Source organism: Melozone crissalis, unplaced genomic scaffold, assembly GCF_028551555.1.
Source record: "Melozone crissalis strain CALT ecotype California unplaced genomic scaffold, PUWL_Pcris_2 ptg000017l_1, whole genome shotgun sequence".
In the NCBI taxonomy this organism is placed as follows: Eukaryota; Metazoa; Chordata; class Aves; order Passeriformes; family Passerellidae; genus Melozone; species Melozone crissalis.
Genome location: NW_026535795.1, coordinates 9068342 through 9089613, shown reverse-complemented (window position 1 = coordinate 9089613; position 21272 = coordinate 9068342). Strand labels below are relative to the sequence as shown.

Below are 21272 nucleotides of genomic sequence, written 5' to 3'. Positions count from 1 at the left end.
CTCCTAAAACAAATTTTGCTGTCCACCGCTTATGACCAGCTTGCCAGCAAGGCTGCTATTAAAAGTCAAAAAGCAACAGGAACATTTCTCTGTGCAGATTTGTATTCTCCACACCCCAAGAGTGGCAGTAGGATGATTCTTAAAGCTCGAGAACAATTTAATCAATGTAGGAGTTGGTATAAGCAGCACGTTATTTAAATGCATTATAATGCTGGGAGTGTTTTATGGTTCAATTATGACTAAAGGGACCGATTTGCTTTAAACACAGAACTGCACCACTGGACATCAATAACACTAAGTAGTGGGAAGCTGCTGCAAAGAGCTGTTGTTGTCCATGGAGAAAAGCAGAGGCAAAACAAGAACCTTTGTCAGTATCTTTGACACACACACGATGGAAATCCTGACAAGATGTGGAGTTATTCTCCACAGTAGCTGCATGAGCAATTTGGATAAAGTGCCACTGCACCTTTCTGGACAACTAATGATATTATAGCTACCTCAGCTGTACATCAGTAATACTTTAGTCAATTACAGTATTAATGCAATCACATAATCCTTCTGCCACCCATTCTCATCCTGCTGCTCACACTGCAGGTTTTACAGCCATTGCTTTATGTGAAAAATCTCAGGTTAATTCACGGGGAAAAAATGTTTCCTGAGTCTTGGCAGAAACATTTCTCTGGCTCAGGTTTAAGTGTCACCCACTGGATGTCTCACACAGCCACCAAGATGACAAGCTTACTCTGAATCATTTTTCAAATAGGAAATTGCCAAGTTTGCATCTTAGCTCATTTAATTTGCTAATGAAGCCCAATTCCCCCTCAAAAGGGGAAATACTTTTTTAAAATGACACAACCATGCTTAGCAGTGTGGGCATGGTAAAAGCACAACAAAACCCAAGCCACCTCAAACTGTGTAAGAATGAAGCCTGGAGTTTTTTATTTTGAACATTTACAAATTCTAAAGAATTTTTACCAGCACATTTCATTATCAAGGTAGAGACAACAGTGTTATTAAAGCTTCTGGTGTATTTCTGCACCAGACCCTGTACTGAATGTGTGCCACATGAACAAAAACCCCAAATCCACAATCCTTCCCCTGTCTCCAGATTCCTCAATCATCTCAACCCAAACACCAGACAGCCCAACTCACACTGCTGCTGGCAGTTCTGCATTCTCAAGTGTAATTCACCAATTATTTGATGCTTAAACAAGCAAGATGTACTTTAACAGAGAAAATAGGGCAGACTACAGTACTAGACAAACTAGATCCAATTTCACTTGGATCTGATTGTATTGCAGCGTTCAAGGAAGGCAACATTATTATAAAATTATGTTCCACTCTTTAAATCAAAGAGACAAATCCATGCCAAGATTCCACTATCTAAACAAGTACAGCAAGTAAAGCAGGAAAAGGAAGAGTAAAAGCATAAAGAATAAAAAATGCTTCACTGTTTACTAGCACTATATATTCTCCCATAGAAAAAATTATAAAAGGACATTTGCAGACATATTAACAGCCCAAAAATCATTCCAGCTCTCAAGCACAATGGAAATGCCTGTTATTACAAATCATTGCTCATCTATAGTTCTCCAGCTACATTTAAAGTTTTCCTGGAATAGTTTAACTGCAATCCATAAGTAATCCTTCAGCAATCGATTTCGAAGTAAAATGTGTCGCAGCACAATTCAGTACCTGCAGTCTCAGGCAATCACTTGAGTGCTTTCACAATGTGTAACAGAATGTCACAGTGACATTTTTAATGATGCCTATTTATATTGAGTGCCCAGAATAAAGCCAAGCAAATGAAAGAATTTAAGCAAACACAATTACAGCTCAATTGACTGCAAAACAAAACTTCCCCTCTATTGTAAAATACTGGAATTTAAGATTCCTCTGAGCCTAAGAAGTCACAAACTGATTTATGCAAGAATCACTTTCAAGCCTACTGGAAGTTGTTTGCACTTTCAAGGCAATTGGAAGTTGTTTGCTAGAGATTTCTAAGACAATCCTATCTGTAAAACACTGAAATACAACACTTTACACACTTTTTACATTAAAAAGAAATATAACCAAACAAAAATCTCGTTAAGACACAGATTTATATTTTTTAATTAGAAAGAAGGGCTAGAACACAACTTCAGAAATCTGCAGTTAAAAAGCCCAGGACACCTAGGGAAGCTATAATGCCATGTAAAAAAACAAACCAGAAGTTTTTTTATTGACTTAAAAATAGGTTCTATCGTGAGTCATAAGACAAACTGCCAAAAAAAATTATAGGTGCCTTTAAAAATATGATTCAATGAAGCTCCTTAAAACTCAGTTGTTCTCAAACAGCATTATTATATTTATATTTAAGATTACAAAAAAGCACATTCTCCAGAGGGTTCTGCAGCAGGCTGATGAGCTTTAGGGCTAAATGCATTTAACTGAATGTTATGAATATGTAAGTGGCAAGCTGAAAAATGGAGCTGCAGGGAATCCTCACAAAGGGCAAGCTGCTCAGAGACACTGCCTTGCATCCCCAAAACAAGCTGAGAAGTGCACTCAGTATTTCAGAGTTACACCACCAAAGGAGGAGAAAAGGGTGTTAAGATAAGGTTATCATTTTCATTAACATCAGATTTGCTGGAATGAAGGCACAAGCAGGCAAAATGCAGAATAAATGGGCTGAGTGGGCATTGCTGTGTGAAGCCCATGGCATGGAAGTGTCCCAGTGCCAGCCACCACCCTGGGGCTGCTGCAGCACCTCTGCCACACCTGGCTGTGAGCACCCTGCACAGCAGCAGCTGAGGAGCAGGGAGCTCTTAAGGAGCCTGAAGTCTAAGGAGGGTTTAAAATAAATGTGCACTTTGCAGTCCCGGGGCTCTGGAGCTGCCAGAGCTTGTTGTGGAGCTCCCTCTTGAGGGGAGAGGCTGCCCTGTGCTAAAGGCATCGCTGCAGCCCTGAAACTCACTCTGCTCAAAACCTGGGTGACCTTGATAAAGAGAGACTATCAAAGGCTGGCTGGCTATCTATCTATCTGTCTATCTATCTATCCATCTATCTATCCATCCATCCATCCATAATATAAAACTATCTCCTCGAGCTTCTGAACACCACTGCACACACAGCTCCAGGTGCTTTTGAGACACAAGCACTGCAGCCTTTCACAGATAGAGAGAAGATAAGCACATGTCAAACATGGAGGATAAATTCAAGAGGTGCTTCACTTCCACAGTGCTGGCGGTGCAGGAGCACCAGACAGCAAAACCTCTGATATTGTGAGCCATGAAATGGAACAATACACACTGAGGATGAGAAACTATCAGTGCTGGTTGTTAGTAAAGAAACTGCAGCTTCGCCAGGTTTATTTAATACCACTGAAATGTCCCTTTCTTTGGATGACATTTTTGCTGCATCCATCTCCTTGCTAGACCAACCTTGTCCCACCACACCAATGTCTTTGCTGCCCCAAGCTGCCACATGGACTGACATCTCTGGGTTTTAATGAGCTGAATGATGTTTATCAAAGTTTGGAAAAATCTTCAAAGGGATTCTGCTGAAATGTCCCTCTCAAACCCAGCATTGTTTCACAAGCTTCAAAGGGCCCTGACAAGGAAGAAGCTTTCAGCACAGATATTCCTGAGGAAAGGCTTCTTCCAAACTCCTGTGAAGAACAGCTAAAGGCTCAATACCAGATGGCAAAGGAAGCCTTTGGAAGCAGTGCCAGAGCCAAAAGAACAAGCCTTGCATGTGGTGATCATACTTGAGCACTGCTGAGCCCTCAGTCAGCACTTTCTCCAGTCCTTGAGCAAACAAACATCCAGGCTGGCCATTGAGTCATCCCTGACTGCCTCTGCCTCAGGACTGGGAGCTTAACAAACCAGTGGGAATGGTTTGAGAACCCATAATACAGAAAAATTCCTTTTCTTGTAGTCATACTTTTCTAGGAAGGCTCTCCCTGCTGTTTCTTTAATCAAAGAAACATTTTCAACCCTTTTTCAGCTCAAGGTGTAAGACTGTCAGTCACATAATTTTAAATCTCACATCCTCTGACAAGGGTTGTGGCTTTAGTAAGCTTTCCTGTTTTAGGGCAGCATGGATTTCAACTGGATTGTCTGAAACAGCAACACAGCTCACTGGGCTGTCCTCAGTGACTGCAGTGACACAAAAGAAGAGCACCACTCCAGAGAGATGCCAACCCCTCCCACTGCATGTCCTGATGTGATGAACCCTTCAATGTATCTGTCATTTCATAAATCTGTCTCTTCATTGAATGCACCTCTCCTAAAACAGACTAACTGCTTTCAGAGCCAGGTTACAGCCAGATCATCACCTAAAGCAACACACATGTTGTGATTAACCTCTTGTTAGAGTCCCCCTCTACATTCTGTGAAAAATACAAAACCAGCAAAATAGAAGTGACAAAAAACCACCCCAAATTACTAGCAAGAATCAGATCTTATTTGATTAACACAAAAGCCTGTGGAAATTGCACTTCAGCTATACCACGGCTTGAAACTTGGAGCTAGGAAGGTTTCTCAGAGAGCACTGACCTAAAAGTTTGGCTCCCTACAACCAAAAGACACGTTAATCAACCAAAAATATCAAGCAGGTTGGGAATACATATCACAGCCCACATGAACCTTTAAGCAATATTCTCTAGAAGTCAGAGATGTTTCCTCACTTTTCATGGTGCCCTCCTCCTCCTCCTCCTCGGTGTTGATGACCATTGTGCCCAGCTGGGACTCCAGGGTGCCATCGTGCTCTATCATGGTGTTGGCTCCATCACTCATGGTGTTCACAGCTCTGATTGTGCCAGTTTCATCTCCACTCGCCCTCACCATGGTGCCTGAATCTGTCTCATCCTCCTCCTGTTCAAACATGCCACAAACACAGATTTTAATGATGAAGTGCCATGAAGGGATGGCTGTGTTTAAGTCACACTAATTCAGAGGGGTTATTTTACAGACACACATAGAAGCAACGTTTGGTTTATGCACTTTGTTCTCTCCCTGTCATCTCCAAACAGGTAATGAAAACTAATGAATACTTTTCTGCCAGCATGATAAGTAAGAGAACAGATAAATAATCAGCAGAAACTTCTCAGTGCAAGTTGTATCTCATTTCTGAGCTGGTGAAGTGTCTGTAAGAGTAGATTAGAGCACTCAATCAGTCACCAGTGTTTCTATTCATGCAGGCAATTCTGAGAGCTGACCCTAACCCTCTGTCTCCAGTTTACAGCTCACTGAGAGTCACCAGATCTAAGTCTGGAGAGTCTGTGAAACATGGAAAGAAAAGCCCCTCATCCTGTTTTTCTTTCTATTTCTAACATTTAGGCAGTTTTACTCATTATAAACTTCAAGGGCACTGAAAAAAAATTAACTACATTTACAAATCTTTAAAAAGGATTCAAACAAATGATCAAACTTTGGTAACATTCTTCAATGAAAATTACTTTTTATCTTTCCATTTACTTAAAGGGACTAATAAAAAAAGTTGGAATTACTGCTGCCAAGGCTTAGGAGACTGATTCTGTAGGAAAACACAACCTCTTCAAAGTAATTCTGGCAGAACAACTTCCTGGCAGAGTTATGTTAACTAAAGAGTTATGTTATGGCAGCTCCATCAGGTGGTGTGTGCTTCACTAAGTGTGGATTGTGACTTGGACTTCATGAAGAACTGGGCCAAGATTTCCACAATCCAGCTGGTTTCTTCAAAATGTGGACCAGCTATCCAACTGCAGGAACAGACGTCCCTTTCCAGATTTACAGTAGAGTTTCTAGGCATCTCAGCTTAGCTGAGATGCTCCTGTTTTTCAGGATGAAGTTCACATTCTTTGTGTGACCATGGCTCTACTGATCTGTGTTAGTGTTAGAAGGAAAACACACAGATGTGGCACATCAAGCTCTAATATTCCATCTCAGTGTCATGGAGAGAGAGAAGTCACCTCTGCATGTTCTGGTGTTCCCAGCATTTTACTTGTTGTGTCAAGAGTGTCTATAAAATTTACTTTCCAACCTCAAAGCCAACAGCAAGAGAGGAGAAAACGACACAAGATGCTAATAGAGGAGAATTAATTTTGTGTGGAGTTGAGTGGGTGAGAGGAAGTAATAAATTTGTTAGCTACACATCATTTAGCAAAGGACTGCATCAGAAGTTTTCACATCACTTGGGAAGTGTTTGAGAAGCTTTTCTGCTGGCAGACACGGAGTAGAGAAGCTTCAGGAGAACACACACACCAACAGAGGACTCGACTCCACCACACAGACACCACCTCTGTGACCCCAGATCAGTCAGAAAGGAAGAAGGGATGGCAGAGACAAAACTCAGGGTGGGGACAGTACTCATAGAATTGACATCATGGCAATGTGACCAATAAAGTTACTTCCACACTGAATAAATATCCAGTCCTGGAGTGCAAAACCAGATGCACAATGTGTTCAGCACAGACACCAGGGACCATGCTGCTCAAGTGTCACCCCTGAGCAGGGCTGGCACACAATGCCTTGTGCTGCCCATTTCGTTTACTCAGGCTGAAGCAGGCAGAGGCTCAAAAACCAGTTTTCAACATGCTTCCCAAATCCACATGCTGTAACCACTGAAACAGAGAGCCAAACTGAGATCCACAGCAAGCCCTGAACACTTCCCATGCCCTCACCTCAGGCTTCTGTCGGTTGCTCTTGTGCAGAAGAAAGTTTCTATAAGGGATGTTCTAAAGCACAACAGTAAAACAACACAACAGACTTGTATCACAGTGCATCATAGATGATATTATTATTCTGTACAAGGAGAGCAGTCTAAGACCTCAATCTACAATGAAAACATTATCACTACTGCATATATAATATAATCCAACTGGGAAAATTAATCAAGTCTTCTGCATACAGCACTTTGTAGCCCAGCCTCAAGCTACACTGTAAGGTGGACAGGACCCCACTCATGCTGCCTGTCCCACTCAAATACAGCTTGAGCAGGCACCAACCACCACGTTACACTCATAAAGAAGACAACTCCAGAACTAAGTCAAATCCACTGGCAATGGGACAAAATATTGCAAAAACAAAACCTGAAGCAGTTAAGCCCTTTGAAAGGAGTGAGAGTTTGGACTTTGCACACTGCTGCTATTAAATACTCACTGAATTTTCTTCATCCTCCTGATCCAGCTCACGCTGCTGGGCCTCTTGGCGTTTCAGCTTGATGTCCATTGCTTCATTAATCAGGTCCCTCAGAATTGATACTCCTTTGGCACTTTTAACAAATGGATGCTGAGAAATATTTTAAAAACAAATAAGCACTGCATCCAAAGCAGGACAGAACAGTAAAACACTGTTACTATGGCCTACTTCAAATCAAATTAAGGTTTAACTCGAAACATTACTAAAATAATTACCCAGTCCTTCTGTTTGGCACAGGAGGGAGAACTTCCACCCCCCAAACAAGATCAAGCTCCAAGGGCACAACTGATGTGAGACCTTGGGCTCATTCACCACCCACAGCTCTACTTCTTTCCTTGCTTAGCTGTCAAGAATCAATTACACAGACCATTACCATGCCTGGAACATTCTGAGTAACCACTTACACTCAGCCTGCCCTGTTTTGTGTTTTAAGAGACACTTTCTTGGCAGAGCTGGTGGGAACTTAAAAGTAAAACAACAAATCCAAACCAAACCAAACCAGCAAACCAACAACAAACTCTGAAAGCCAAAACAACAAAAACACCCCAGAGAAGACAGAGGAAGTTGAAGTCAGACTGGTTCTTAGAGAAGAACTGAGAAGTTGAAGTTGAGTGTGAAATTTTTATAACAAGTTACTAAAAAGTACAATCTGCAGTGAGCAGGAGCAGCAAGAAACGAAACCAACATCTCAAGAGCCACACAGCACAGCCTCCCCCAGAGTTTATGCTCTCCTAGGAAAAGCAGACCTGCAGCAGCTGTGTTGCAGTGGCTCTCTGCTCCGGGCTCTTCACAAGACACTGCTTCACAAAGTCTGTGAAATTGTCCGACCACAGCTCCGGCTTCCGGAACGTTGGAGGAGGATTGGTGGGAATCATGAAAATGGCCTGAAAGCAGGAGAGTATTTCAGATTTCCACAACAAAGCTTAGAACCAACGATTCAACATAAATACACCCAAACACATGCTGGTACTAAAGAACAGTGGATTTTTCCAGGTGCTGCCTGTGAGGAGTTTGTGCCAATATTTCACGCAAATCTGCTCACAGGGATCAAGCAGCAGGAAAACAGACTTTTCTCACTAGGTGCTCATATCTGGCAGAGCCATTATGTGCCCCAAAAGTGTGAATCTGACATTTTTCAGTCTCTAAAATTTGTGCTTGTATTAAAAAAAAAAAAAAAAATTCACTTTGGATAATCCAGCTGGAAATATCCTTCACATCCAACACAGAGCACCAGCTATGTCTTAACAGAAGAGAACTGTGATTTTTTTTTATTTCCATGCAGATTGTTCTTGACAAAGACCCGTTTTTAATTTAATCAACAGTACAAAGAACTGACAGAAAACAACTTGTTCTACATATTAAAAACAAGATGGCATGCTGATACATGATTCAACCAGCTATGATATCAAGCCTTTTCCACACAGCAATACATTTAAGGCCATGGTCCTTACCCTCATGGGATGAATATCTGCATATGGTGGCTTTCCTTCAGCCATTTCTATGGCAGTGATTCCCAGGGACCAGATGTCTGCCACACAATTATACCCAATTTCCTGAATCACTTCTGGAGCCATCCAAAATGGGGTCCCTATGACTGTGTTCCGCTTTGCCATGGTGTCCTGAGGAGAAAAGGATAAAGATCCAGACAACAGCAACTGTATTAGCCATAAACAGTCATTAATGATTAATCATCATTAATTATCACCCTAATTATCTTGCACACATGCAGATTATTAGACTCAGCAAGACCAGAATACAGAAGTCTGCAAAGATCAATTAAAATGTGCTCACAGAACCTAAAAGTATACTAAAAAAGCAGCAAATGCTATTGCAAACCATTACTTAGTTGTAACAGCTTCCACAGAGGAAGATCTCCTCTAATCTGCTGCTGGTTTAGCATCCCATGGTGCAAAGTGCTAAAAACCATCTATGAACAATTTATCCAGCTCCACATTCCCATCACACACACAGATTAAAAAGATAAACTGAAATGTACACAGCCACCCTGGTTTTACTTACTGTAAGTTGTCCTGCCACTCCAAAATCAGCAAGTTTAGCATGTCCCTCTGTATTTAGCAATATATTTCCAGCTTTGATGTCCCTGTGTATTTTCCTCATAAAATGCAGGTACTCGAGTCCTTTCAGTGTTGATTGCACTATTGTGGCAATTTCCTCCTCTGTGAGCTGAAGAAGGGAAGAGTTACTGCCAAATACCAGTGGATGAGACACAGCACTATTGTGCTTTGGTCTGTATTTTACTGAGATTCACTAATTGCCACTTAATTGCCTTCACTAAATGTTGCCATACCAATGGGGAATTAGTTAGTGACTTATGTAGCAGAATTAGATCACAACCAGCATACATAAACACACTACTACATTTCCTATGCCACAACCTTTTCTCAGCTAGTAATTCTTATCCTGAAATAACCAAAGTAAGGCAAAGTAGGGTCTTACCTGGAATCAGTCTGGGTTTTCAAAAAAACCAACACACCAATTAAATTGTCCAGAGAACCAAAACTCAGTGTAATCAATTTTGCCATTTTCAGAGTAACAAAGGACCTGCATCTCTCAAGTTATGGCCAATGGTTGTGTCAGGCACTGAACACTGAGAATTCCGCCCTAACTACTCATACTGCACACACAGTCCCACCCCTGCCCTCAAAGGAGAAAGGACACACGTACAGTTTTATTTCGTAACCGAATAATGTCAGACACAGATCCAGCACCACAGTACTCCATGACTATCCACAGGTCTGTGTTCTTGAAATAGCTGCCGTAGTATTTCACCACATGAGGACTAGGAAAGAAGAGGGGATAAAACAAAGAGTCAGACACCAGGAACCAGCATCACTGAATAAGCACAATACACTGCAGAGACCCTGAGTATGTTTTAGAAACTCAGTGCTGAAGTGCCAACCCAGAGCAGAAGCATTCCAGAACACCCTGAATTCTGCACAGGGCTCCCCAGTCCTGCCAAGCCTGCTCCCACAGCAGGGCTCACATGACCTGCCACTAAGTCACTCCGGGGAGCTAAACTGTCCCACAAATCCCACGGAAACAAGGGCTGATTAGCCTCCAGTCTGAACCAGGCTACAGCAGGACAGGGAATGGGAAACAGGCCACAGCAGCCCCTGGAAAAGGTGCTGCAGAACATTTGCAAACAAACAGAAACAATAAATAAAGCCCACACTTTGCTGGAAAATACTATCATGCTCATTAAGACAAATGTTCCCCCACCACCACGTGAACCTACTTGTCTCTTTGATTTAGTCCAGGATATATTTTAGGATCTCAGCACAACCTAAGACTGTCTCAGTCAGCTTTCTGGCTGCCCAAGAAGGAAAAAACCAAGTAAAGTACAATGCTCAGAAAAACCATGTGTCTTCTGTAAAAGGTAAAGCAAAAACTAACAGAAAGACTGTCCCTGATTTGATGTGAATGAAGCTAAGGAACAAAAGCGTGTTTAATTTATTTTCTTCTGAACATTTTCTAATGAAAAAGCTTTAAAACTAGCAGGTCAGTCACACTGCAGTGCCCCTTAATGCTTGCACAGAAAATGTGATGCTCCAGTGATTCACTCCCTCTGCTGTTCACAACTCTGAGGTCTCACTTTAGGCCTTACAATACTAATATTTAATTTAAGAGAAAGTAGTAATGCATTTCAAGTTACACAGTAAGATTTTTCAGGAACAATTTCTTTTCAGGATACACTCTGCTGCCTGCCCCTAAGTCATCTTCCTTTAACTACAGTGAGAGTGGAATGCAATAGCGTGACTGGGACCACAGTTTTATACTGCTCATGTAATTTATTTTAAATGGCTTTCCACACAGGAAGTCCTTCAAAGTAGTGTTTCCTAAGGCCAGATTCACAACACCAGAAGAAATGTGTGTATTTAAAACCTTCAGCCTTGCACTTTGAGAGGGTCTTCCCTACCCACAAGCTCTTCACTGGCTAAATCACTGCAGCACCTCTTCCTATAAAAACATGCACAAAGGGGAACAACAACCATCACAGAGCTGCCAGCAGGTTATTCAGGGGATGCTCAGATCAGCTTGCACTGCAGCAGAGCCTGCAGAGGCAGGACAGGAGCAGGAAGGACAGTCCTGCCACAAGAGCAGGTGACAGCACGGAGCTGTGCACACGCAAGAGCAGCCATGCATTAGCGCCTCTCATCCACGTGCCCTTTAAAACAGAAACAAAAAACCTCCTTCTGACACTTTTCTGTGCCTTGCTGGGAAGGCAGCACCAAGGCAAGATTGTCGGGGAAGATGAAACGGGAAAGCCTTATAAATATGATTGTCTGGCAAAAGATTTTGAGAATATAGAAACTATAAGCAAGATTGAAATGAAAGCAAGCTTTGAGATACCCGAGTTACTGAACAATGGGAAAACAATGGTGTGGCCAGCTGAAGGTAATCCCCTTTTGATGGAACAACACCCTCTGCTTGCAGACAGGCCCAAGGGTCAGAGCAGACCCTGCCAGCTTGGCAGAAGGGGCCCAAAGAGGAGTTTTTAGGGTTTAAAATGTAACACAGTATAGTAATGTAGTGATTCTTATAGGCTGTATGTAGATGCTATAGGATTTGTATATTGTACTAGATTGGTTAGTGAGAATCAGAATATTCAACACAGAAGAAGATTCATGGTATTGTAACAGGAAGCTCGCTCTCTTACCCTTTTACTCTCTCATCCTCTCTCCCCCTCTCCTCTCTCAGCCTGCTCTGAGCTGTGTCTGGCAGCTCCCAGCAGGGCCCTGCCCCCAGGCCCTTTGCAATAAACCCCAAGTTCCAGCCCTGGCTGCAGAGATCTCTGCTCTCCATCCATCCCCACTGTCCTACCGCCGACGGTCCTACACAAGCTCATGGCTCTAATTTGATTAAATGCCAGGTCAGAGGTGATGCTTTTCCTTGCATGCCAATAAATGTTTTGAAGCACACACTTACCTGTCACATTGCTGCATTATGGAGATTTCCTTGATGATTTCTTGCAGGTCAGATTCCACAGGAACTTGTTTAATTGCAACAACTTGACCCGTTTCTTTATGGATGGCTTTGAATACACTGCCATAAGAACTGGAAAACAAAACATGAAACAAACACTGAATATAGTAAGGTTTTAAAAATATTAATGTTATTGTTTTGCTTTTTGTGAGTGTAACCATCAGGTAAAACATTAACTATCCTTTTGTTAAAAATATTTTGTATTTTAAAGTAAATAATCAGCCCACTAACTTTTAAACACTGTAATACAAATAAGCCAACAAACTTAGTCAGAGGAAAGAGCACACCATCATTACACTGACCGTAGCTTTGGAATGGCCTTTCATACAAATTCAATACCTAAAAATTCTCTTTTTCCAGCACAGAGTATCAGCATCAGCAAGAACTACAGCTCTGGTCAGAGAGGTTTGCTTGTTCCTGTCAGATATTATCACTCCTATTTCCAGCTTCTTTACTTGCAGCAGCCAGGCAGATTTACACTCAGTCTTTTCACACTGCTCCAGGCAGTGAACACGTCACTCCTGGAGTGTTGCCATGCTGCTCTGCCTCACCAAAGGGCACAGCATCACAAGTTCACTTCCACCAGGCAGATTTTCCTCAAGATGTACCAGGCATGAACTACAAAATCTTTGAGTTCCCACAGGGCTCTACCAACTCCAGGCTGGGATTTTTCACAAACTTTTAAACTCCCTACTGCTGACCCATAACCTGCTATTTGGATTAAGCTCCTGGGAATCAAATTCTTTATTCTGTTATTAACCAAATAATGTCACTATGTCAGTAGCTACCTTTCAGAAACGGGACCATGACAAAAGTGAAACATCAGAACACTCCTCTGTTACACAGATGTGTTTGCCTAGAGAAATGTACACTGGGCCCACTGGATCACAACACATACCCTTCTCCAAGCTTCTCCAGGACATCAAATACCTCTTCAGGCTGTTTGGTTAAACTGTCTTCATCTAACTTCTTCAGCTGCCTGTATGGGTAAGGAGACAGAAATTATTACATTTAATTTTATGGCAGTTTGGGCTCTGCTGAAACAGAGGAATAAATACCACCACTTAAACATACAAAAGATTTGGCATGAAGTAAATTGACTACGAAGTAAGTTTATTTCACCTGATGAGGAAACCGAGTCTTATTAGCATCCAATATCAAAAAAGGACTGGGAATTAAAAAGAATAGAATGGGAGCACACAAATCCACAGCTTCTCTTGGCAGAAATCAGTTTCAGGATCTATATGCTGGTGGTCACATCTCAGCATGGCACAGTCTTGAAGCCATTGAACATATCTGCTGAATTTCAATATCTGGAATAGAAAGATACCTACCAAAAAAAGGGAACATCATCTTCCCTGATGCTTAGAGTATGTGTGGAGTACATTTGTTGGGAGGCAGGAGGCAATACTGCTCTCACCTGGACATTTTTAACATCAGAACTTCGGATCTTAACTTCATGGGCCTGGACATTTACTAGGAAGATTCTATCAGGTAAAAGGGAACTGCATCTGACTCTCAGGATCTTGATGCCATCCCTCTTAAAGTAATGCTAATAAGAGTCAGCTGAAATAATTTCTAGGAATAAAAACCTGCCATGTGCTGTGGTTCTTCACGTGGCCCCCCTTTCCCCCAGAACAGCTTTTAGGGAGATGCCGTACACAAAGCAACAAGAAGCTCAATCATATTTGTTTGAGTCTGCACTGGAGAGCTGTTCACCAGACCTCCTGAAACAGCTAAGGACTACATAACAAAAAGGTCTGAAAACAGTATTTTATCGTCAGTGGTAAGAGTATCCAACAGCCCACAAACAAGTGCTCTTTCATTTTCACATGAACTAAAAAAATCTGAAACAACAATAAACAAAAACCAGCCAACAAAACCCCCTACAAACTCCCTAAATCAGCTCATTTGAGTTTTTCAAACACAGAAACTTGAAAGAGTCAGAGTTTTTAGCACTGGCTGCTGTTTAAAGTAAAACACGTGTAGTTGCCTGCAACCGCGAGTTGCTCCTGAAAGCTCTTAGAGCTGCTGCTAAAGATCAGGACTCCAGTCGCAGGAATACTAATTTTTATACTAAATATGTAACTTTTTTACCCAATTTCTTCAGAAATAGAATGAAAAACCATTCATTGACCCCTGGCTATTATGTTTATGTACAAAAGCCACAAGGGAGGAGCAGCTCACGCATGGAGCACATACAATGGCTTCCTGAAGCAGACTCAGGAAGTGGTGAAATACTGAAAGTAGCTGCTAGCTTCCCTGCTCAGATAAGCATTAAACAGAATTTACTTGTCCCTGTGAAAACGGAGAGGGAAGAAGCTGTGGGAAAAGGGGAAAAGCAGGTAACACATGCACCAGAAAACACATAAGACCATTTTTAAGGAGCCCAGAATGGGCTCTTGTGGTGACGCAAGAGGCAGACCCTTCTTGTTTAAGTTGAGGCCTAAATTCTACTAGCATAAAAAGGAAAAAAAAAGACTTTTCATATACCCAAACACAATAATCAGACAACTACTGTGCTTGCAGCAAACAGCATAATTTCTACTACAGACCAGGAGCCCAATTACTTTGCATTGTCCTGCTCCACCGAGTGCACTCACTGCTGTCTGACACACTCTGCCTTTCTCCTGGATGTTTATACCACACAGATGCAACAGCAACACAAACCCAATCTCACCTCTGTTGTTATTCAGATCTAATCTTAATCACCTGCCCCATAAGCAATTATAGAATAAAACCAAGCTTGTTTTGTTTTTTAACAGAACATACATCACTGTTTAACCAAAGGGGCCAATGCCACTGGGGAGCAGCGCCAGCCGCTTCCTTTGTTCGCTGCCGGAGCGTCCCCGGGTCCCAGCTGCGAGGTACTGATAGGATTCGGACACTGACACTTCATCCCAGCCCTGCCCCGCAGCCCGGCCCGGCACGGCAGCCCGAGATACGGACTCACGGCTTCGAGTGGGGGTCGCCCCGAAACCCCCGAGGGCCCGGGCTCGGTGTGCCCGGTGTGCTCAGTGTGCCCGGTGTGCTCATATGCCCGGTGTGCCCGCTGTACCCAGTGTGCCCGGTGTACCCGGTGTGCTCGGTGTACCCGGTGAGCTCGGTGTGCCCGGTGAGCTCGCTGTGCCCGCTGTCCCTGGTGTGCCTAGTGTGTCCGGTGTGCCCGGTATGCTCGGTGTGTCGGTGTACCCGGTGTGCCAGTATGCCCGGCGCGCTCAGTGTCCCCGGTGTGCTCGCTGTGCCCAGGCACGGAGGAAGGCGGTAGCGCCAGGGCTGGGCACCGCTCCCGGACACGGCACCGGGGGCACAGACCCGCACAAAACTCACCCAAGGAGAGACGCGACGGGAGAACAAGTGACCGGGGCAGTGTCACCCCACGGGCATGGGCCAGCACGGCTCGTACAGCCGCGGTAGCCGGCGGGAGCTCCCGCAGCAGCGCGGGCAGTGCCGTCTCCCCAGCGTTCCGGTTTCAGCCGTTTTCCCGCACCTGAGTGCGGGGCTGTCCCAGCAGGGACCTGCCCGGTGCCAGGGGCTGCTGCCCACGGCCCCGCGGCTCCGGAGAACCGAAGGGGCCGGAGCCCGGCGCGCCCGCAGCCCCGCTCCCGGCCCCGCGCCGCCAGCAAGGGGGTGACACTGGCCGCAGCATCCCCGCTCCCGGCAGGGACACACCCCGCGCTTACCGGCGCGGGTTCCGCAGCTGCACCGTCTCCATGGCGGTCTGTCGGCGAGCCGCTCCGTCCCTCACTGCTCCGTCCCTCACTGCTCCATGGCACCGCTCGGCCGCCGCTTCCGCCCGCCGCCGGATGCCAGCGGGGAGCGCCCGCCCCGGCTCCGGCGGCAGGGGCGCGGCTTCCCGGGCGCGGCGGCGGCGGCGCGATGGCCGCGTCTCCCGGCTCCCCCGGTGCGCTGCGCCGGGCCGGCAACGAGGAGTTCCGCCGCGGGCAGTACGGCCCGGCCGCCGAGCTCTACTCGCGGGCGCTGGCGCAGCTGGAAGCCGCAGGTAGGGTAGGGCACGGCTCGGGGCGGGCTCGGGGCGGACGAGCGGGGACACCCCTCTGAATCGCGTGTGCCCCGCGCAGGGGATGCCAGCGCCGAGGAGCGCAGCGTGCTGCTGGCCAACCGCGCCGCCTGCCACCTCAAGGACGGTGCCTGCAGCCTCTGCGTGGCCGACTGTACCAGGTGAGTGAGCCGGCGGGGCCGGGGACACCCGGCGGGGCCGCGGGGAGCGCTGAGCCGGTGGTCCCGGGGCGGGCGGAGCGCGGCGCGGCCCGGGCGCGCTGGCTCACGGCGCTCTCCGCTCCGCCGCAGCGCCCTGGAGCTGGTCCCGTTCGGGATCAAGCCCCTCCTGCGGCGGGCAGCGGCGTACGAGGCGCTGGAGAGGTACTCGCTGGCCTACGTGGACTACAAGACGGCCCTGCAGGTGGACTGCTCCGTGCAGGCGGCGCACGATGGAGTCAACAGGTGAGGAACGGTGCCCGGTGCCCGCAGCTGGGTGCTGCTGCTCCAGCCGTGCTCATTCCTGGCAGGACCAAGCTGGGTCCCAGGCACACGGGTGCCTGACTGTGCTCCCTCTGCCTGCTAGTGCCTTTCGAGGTGCTGGTCGAGGTCTGGGAGTGATTGCTGTGGGACTGTTTTTGCTCTGCTCAGTGCCTGGTTTAGAGGAAATAATGAACTGAAGTTCAGTGCCCTATCCTTTAAGCCTCTCTAAGTTTACAGGCTGCTCTAGTCGTGTTCTCTTTCTAGTGCCCTCTGCTTGCCAGACCAAGGAGTGAAATGCATGGCTCTTGCTCACCTGAGCAGTCACAGCCCCAGCCCGTGTCCTGTTGTGTTTTTAGCCCTGCTGGTGTGAAGATAATATTTTTGCAAATGTCCTGTCTGTAGAACAAACCTAGCTGAGATGCATGTAAAGGAATCAGAGAGATGCTCTTCTTAATACACAAGACAGGTTAAAAGTGACCTGGCTGGTACTGCATGCCCCAGCCAGGGTGACTGGGAGCTGTCTCTTCCAGGATGACTAAAGCCCTACTGGAGAAGGATGGTGTGAACTGGCGTCAGAAGCTGCCACCAATCCCCACAGTGCCTGTTTCTGCCCAGACGAGGTGGAGCGTTCCTTCTGCCCAGGCCCCAGGGGCAAACACTCCTCCTGCAGCTGCACCACGGGGAGAAGGAGGTGGGAACGTGCCCTTGGGCTGGGCAGAGAGCCCTGTAGCTCCCAAGGGTGATGACCAAGACAGCTGCCACACCTGCTTGGTGTGTCTGCAGCCAGGGCTGAGGCCTGGAGAAACCCAGGCCTGGTTCTGCCACAGCCTTTTTGGTTGATTCTGGTTTCTTTGATGTCTGTGTGTCTTGCCTCTGGTATGGGGATATTTGTTTTCTGTGAGGCTGTGGTATTCTTGTTGGTTTTATAGAGTTCTGTATCCTTTCACACCATTTCCAGACAACACTGCAGCTGGCATGGAGAGAGCTAGAGTGCTTAAGGAAGAAGGAAATGAATTAGTGAAGAAAGGAAACCATAAAAAAGCAGTAGAGAAGTACACTGAGAGTTTAAAGCTCAACAAGGAATGTGCAACTTACACCAACAGGTACTGTTCAGCTCTTTGCCCAACTATTTCTTGGACCTGTATAAAAACCACCATGGCACTTCCTGGCAGAACTGTTTAATATTTGCTCCCAAACTAATGAATAAAACAAAACCACCCTCTCAGGTTCACCCCAAGTGCAGCCTCCCCTGTGGTGTAACATTCTTTGATCAGGTAGTACAGAACCCCTTGGAGACACTCCCCTCTGGGCTGCCAGGGCATTTCTCCCTTGACTGCTTTGTCTGACAGGACTAGGGTATGTTGAGTGGTCTCTCCTCTCCTACAAACCTCAAACTGCTGTCCTTAAACACTCAAAGTACTTGTAAGGCAGTTGCAGCAGGCAGAGCAGGTGCTGCACTGGCAGAGGCCGGAACCTGCATCCTCCAAGTGCACTTTGTCTTTAGGGCAGGTTGCTCTAAACATCTTCCTTTTTGTTTCTTTGAAAAACCATTTCCTTTTTTCCCTCCCTGTAAATAACACAAACTTGAGCTCCAGAATAAATGACACAACACACGAAGATGGTTTTGGAGGCCAGCTCTGTGCTGCCCTGGCTCTGTTGTGGCTCTGGATGCTGTCAAAGGTCTCTGAGAAGGTGTGTGTGTGTTGCAGAGCTCTCTGTTACCTGACCCTGAAGCAATACAAGGAAGCAGCACAGGACTGCACTGAAGCTCTCAAGGTGGATCCTAAGAATGTCAAGGCACTCTACAGGCGTGCTCAAGCACTTAAAGAGCTGAAGGTAAGTCAGGAGTTTCTGCAGGGCTTTAGGCTAGGACTAGATGGCTGTTGCTGCATGATCAGAGCCAGAGATACCCTTTAGGACTTGTTCCTGTGCTAGACACCCTCTGCCATCAGACCTTTAAGGACTAAGAGTCAGACATCACACTTTGCTGTTTGAATCTCATGAGTTTATCAGCATTAAGTCTTATTTCTAGAAATGCTGAAGGCAACTGCTTTTCACAGAATCACAGACTGTGATCCTCAAGTCCAGCTCCTCACCCTGCACAGCACCATCCCCACCAATGATACCCTGGGACCAAGAGCATTGTGCAAACACTTCTTGGGCTCTGTCAGGCTTGGCGCTGTGACCACATCCCTGGGGAGCCTGTTCCACTGCCCACCCCCCCTCTGCATGAAGAGCCTTTTCCTAATACACGACCCAAAGCTCCTCTGACACAACTCCAGGCCCTTCCCACAGATCCTGTCCCTGGTCCCCACAGAGACCAGGGTTGTGTTGAGCTTTATCTTTTTGTCTCACGAGGAATGCAGGAATCAGTACTGGAGTACACATTGCATTGGTGTTGGACTCAGAATGCACTTGTGTGATGAAATTATCATTTCAGCCCTCGTTTGAACAGGTTTTAGAATAGCTACATCAATGCCAGTGCTTGAGCAGTCACAGAGAGGGAGCCACAGGCTTCACTGTGCTGTCTCTGCCTCTGTTGCTGGGCAGTAGTTCTGCCTTAGACTTTTTTAATGCACTACCCCTTCTGTCACGGATGTATTCTCCTGAGAGAAGCTGAGAGCCTCAGAAATGAAATATCAACAAGAATTATCTGCTGTGGAATGCAACAGGTGCATCTTTGATTGGTCTCATTCCTTTCTATTGCTTGCTGGCCTTCTGATGAAATCCTTCTATTCTTTTAGTATAGTTTTAATATATAATTTTCTTTTAATATAATATATATGATAAAATAATAAATCAGCCTTCTGAAACATGGAGTCAAGATTCTCATCTCTTCCCATGTCAGAGTTGCTTGCAAATTCAACAGCCCTTCACCTTCTAGCATTTCATATTAATGAAATAAAATATACATGAAATAAATTATTAATGAAATAAAAATATAAAATATTCTCTTTCTAGGATTACAAATCAAGTATTGCTGACATCAAGAGCTTGTTGAAAACTGAACCAAAGAACACAGCTGCACTGAGATTACTGCAAGAACTGAACAGAGCCTAGGGTAACCAAGCAACCAGGAAAGCTTGCTTTTCCACTGCAGAGAAAAGCTTTCTCCCTTCTGCTGTTGATACAGGGACCAGTCAATGCAGGATTGCTGTTAAATCTATCTATCTTCCAGTACTGCTGAGATCGCTGAGGTTCTGTACAGCACAGTGATTGCTAAGACATAATCTGTATGAAACTCTATTCAGCTGGCTCTGTGATCATGCATAGCTTTAGTGCCCCTCCCCAAGAGGCATTTAGGTTCATTTTCCTGGTTGAAGTCAACTTGCCTCTAACTATGTTGGCCTCAGGGACTCTTTACATGTTGGCTGAGATGCACAGGAGTGGCTGTTCTGTCTGAAGAGCTACAAGCAGAGGGGTTTTAGTCCTTATTCAGGTGACAGTTTTGCTGCATTTGTGCTGCTATTACTGAAAAAAAGTGGCTGCAAGAACTGCTGTAGTTGCCAGAGCACCACATGCCCTTCTTGTGGCAGGGGCACAGTTACTGCACAGGGCCAAGCTTGTTCCCTCTCCCCCTTGATGCCTGCTGGCCCTCAGCTGGGTTCTGCTGCTTTGTGTGGCTGGGCAGATGTTTACAGTAGCAGCTTTCTTTAATTATTCTGCACATTTAAGAGAACAGCAGCAAGTTCAGCCTGCCTTGTTACACTGTGCACTATTCTTTCAGATTCTGGGTGCTTGGGAATTTTGCAATGGTTTTTTTGTCTTGTGTTTTTTGTAAAGAAAAAACAAAAAAAAAAAACCCACTTTAGCTCCTCTGTGCCTTTTGGAGCAGTTGCTGTGGGGTGTTAGAGGGAGGAAAATACACAGTAACACCCCAGCTGAGGTCTGGCTTACTACTTCAATGCATGTTTGAGTTTCTCCTCATCTGATATTGATGGCACTGATTTTAAATGGTAGATAAAGAGATACTTGGAGTTACTTTGTGAACTGTTAAAACCTGTTCTCATTAAAGCCATGTTTATTTTCACTCTAGGACTGTGTTTTTTGTGATGGATGGAATAGGGGAAGGGAAACACTTGTTTAACCATTTCATCCTGTCCCCTCTGTTTGGCAGAGGACTTCAGGCACTGTACAGGGCTTTGCTCTTTCAGACAGTGACCTCAGCTCATAGTTGCTATTAAAGTTAGAGTTCAGAGAGCCAGAAAACTCCAGGGACACTGGGGCTGGGAAGGGCATGGCAAGAAGAGCACAGCGCTGCATCAGGATTTCCAACATTGCTCAGCCTTGCCCTCTGCCTCAGCTAGTAAGGTGCTGGCCAATGCTGACCTGATCCAATTCATAATACAGAATAGTAAGATAATAAGAAGCTAGCCCTTGGTCAGGGTTCAAAAATATTTGTTTCCCACCTTGCCTCTCCCAGCAGCGTTTCAGGCAGGTACCCTGCTGCATTGAATTTTGAGAGCAATCCCTCTAATGCCATTGAAGACAAAGACCTCTTACCTTAGCCTGACATCAAACAGCTTTTTGCAGTTCCCAGCTGCTGTCATGTGCCAGGGCTTGGAACAAGTCCTCCCTGAGGGGCACAAATTGCTCCATTCACTACATTCCTGCATCTAAGCATGG

The 21272-nt window shown here is 45.5% G+C and overlaps 2 protein-coding genes across 3 annotated transcripts in view; one reads left to right on the top strand and one right to left on the bottom strand.

Annotated features, from left to right (window-relative positions):
- The window catches only part of STK4 (serine/threonine kinase 4), a 47235-nt gene extending 31323 nt beyond the window's left edge, over positions 1-15912 (bottom strand). The window contains exons 1-10 of one of the 2 annotated variants that reach the window (XM_054274782.1): positions 15848-15912; positions 13063-13143; positions 12108-12236; positions 9846-9960; positions 9180-9344; positions 8612-8779; positions 7907-8044; positions 7122-7250; positions 6644-6697; positions 4670-4856 (exon numbers count right to left, since the gene is read on the bottom strand). In XM_054274782.1, the coding sequence (XP_054130757.1) occupies positions 4670-4856; positions 6644-6697; positions 7122-7250; positions 7907-8044; positions 8612-8779; positions 9180-9344; positions 9846-9960; positions 12108-12236; positions 13063-13143; positions 15848-15879 (1198 nt within the window). In that variant the 5' untranslated portion in view covers positions 15880-15912. The remainder of the gene's footprint in view (positions 1-4669; positions 4857-6643; positions 6698-7121; positions 7251-7906; positions 8045-8611; positions 8780-9179; positions 9345-9845; positions 9961-12107; positions 12237-13062; positions 13144-15847) is intronic. The other variant, XM_054274783.1, reaches the window with a different exon arrangement.
- Positions 15913-16043: 131 nt separating this feature from the next.
- TOMM34 (translocase of outer mitochondrial membrane 34) lies at positions 16044-20667 on the top strand. The gene is made up of 7 exons (XM_054274627.1): positions 16044-16167; positions 16247-16346; positions 16476-16628; positions 17177-17337; positions 17605-17749; positions 18356-18482; positions 19608-20667. Exons 1-7 carry the CDS (start codon positions 16044-16046, stop codon positions 19704-19706), a joined length of 909 nt encoding a protein of 302 aa, XP_054130602.1. The 3' UTR covers positions 19707-20667.
- The last annotated feature ends 605 nt before the right edge of the window (positions 20668-21272 follow it).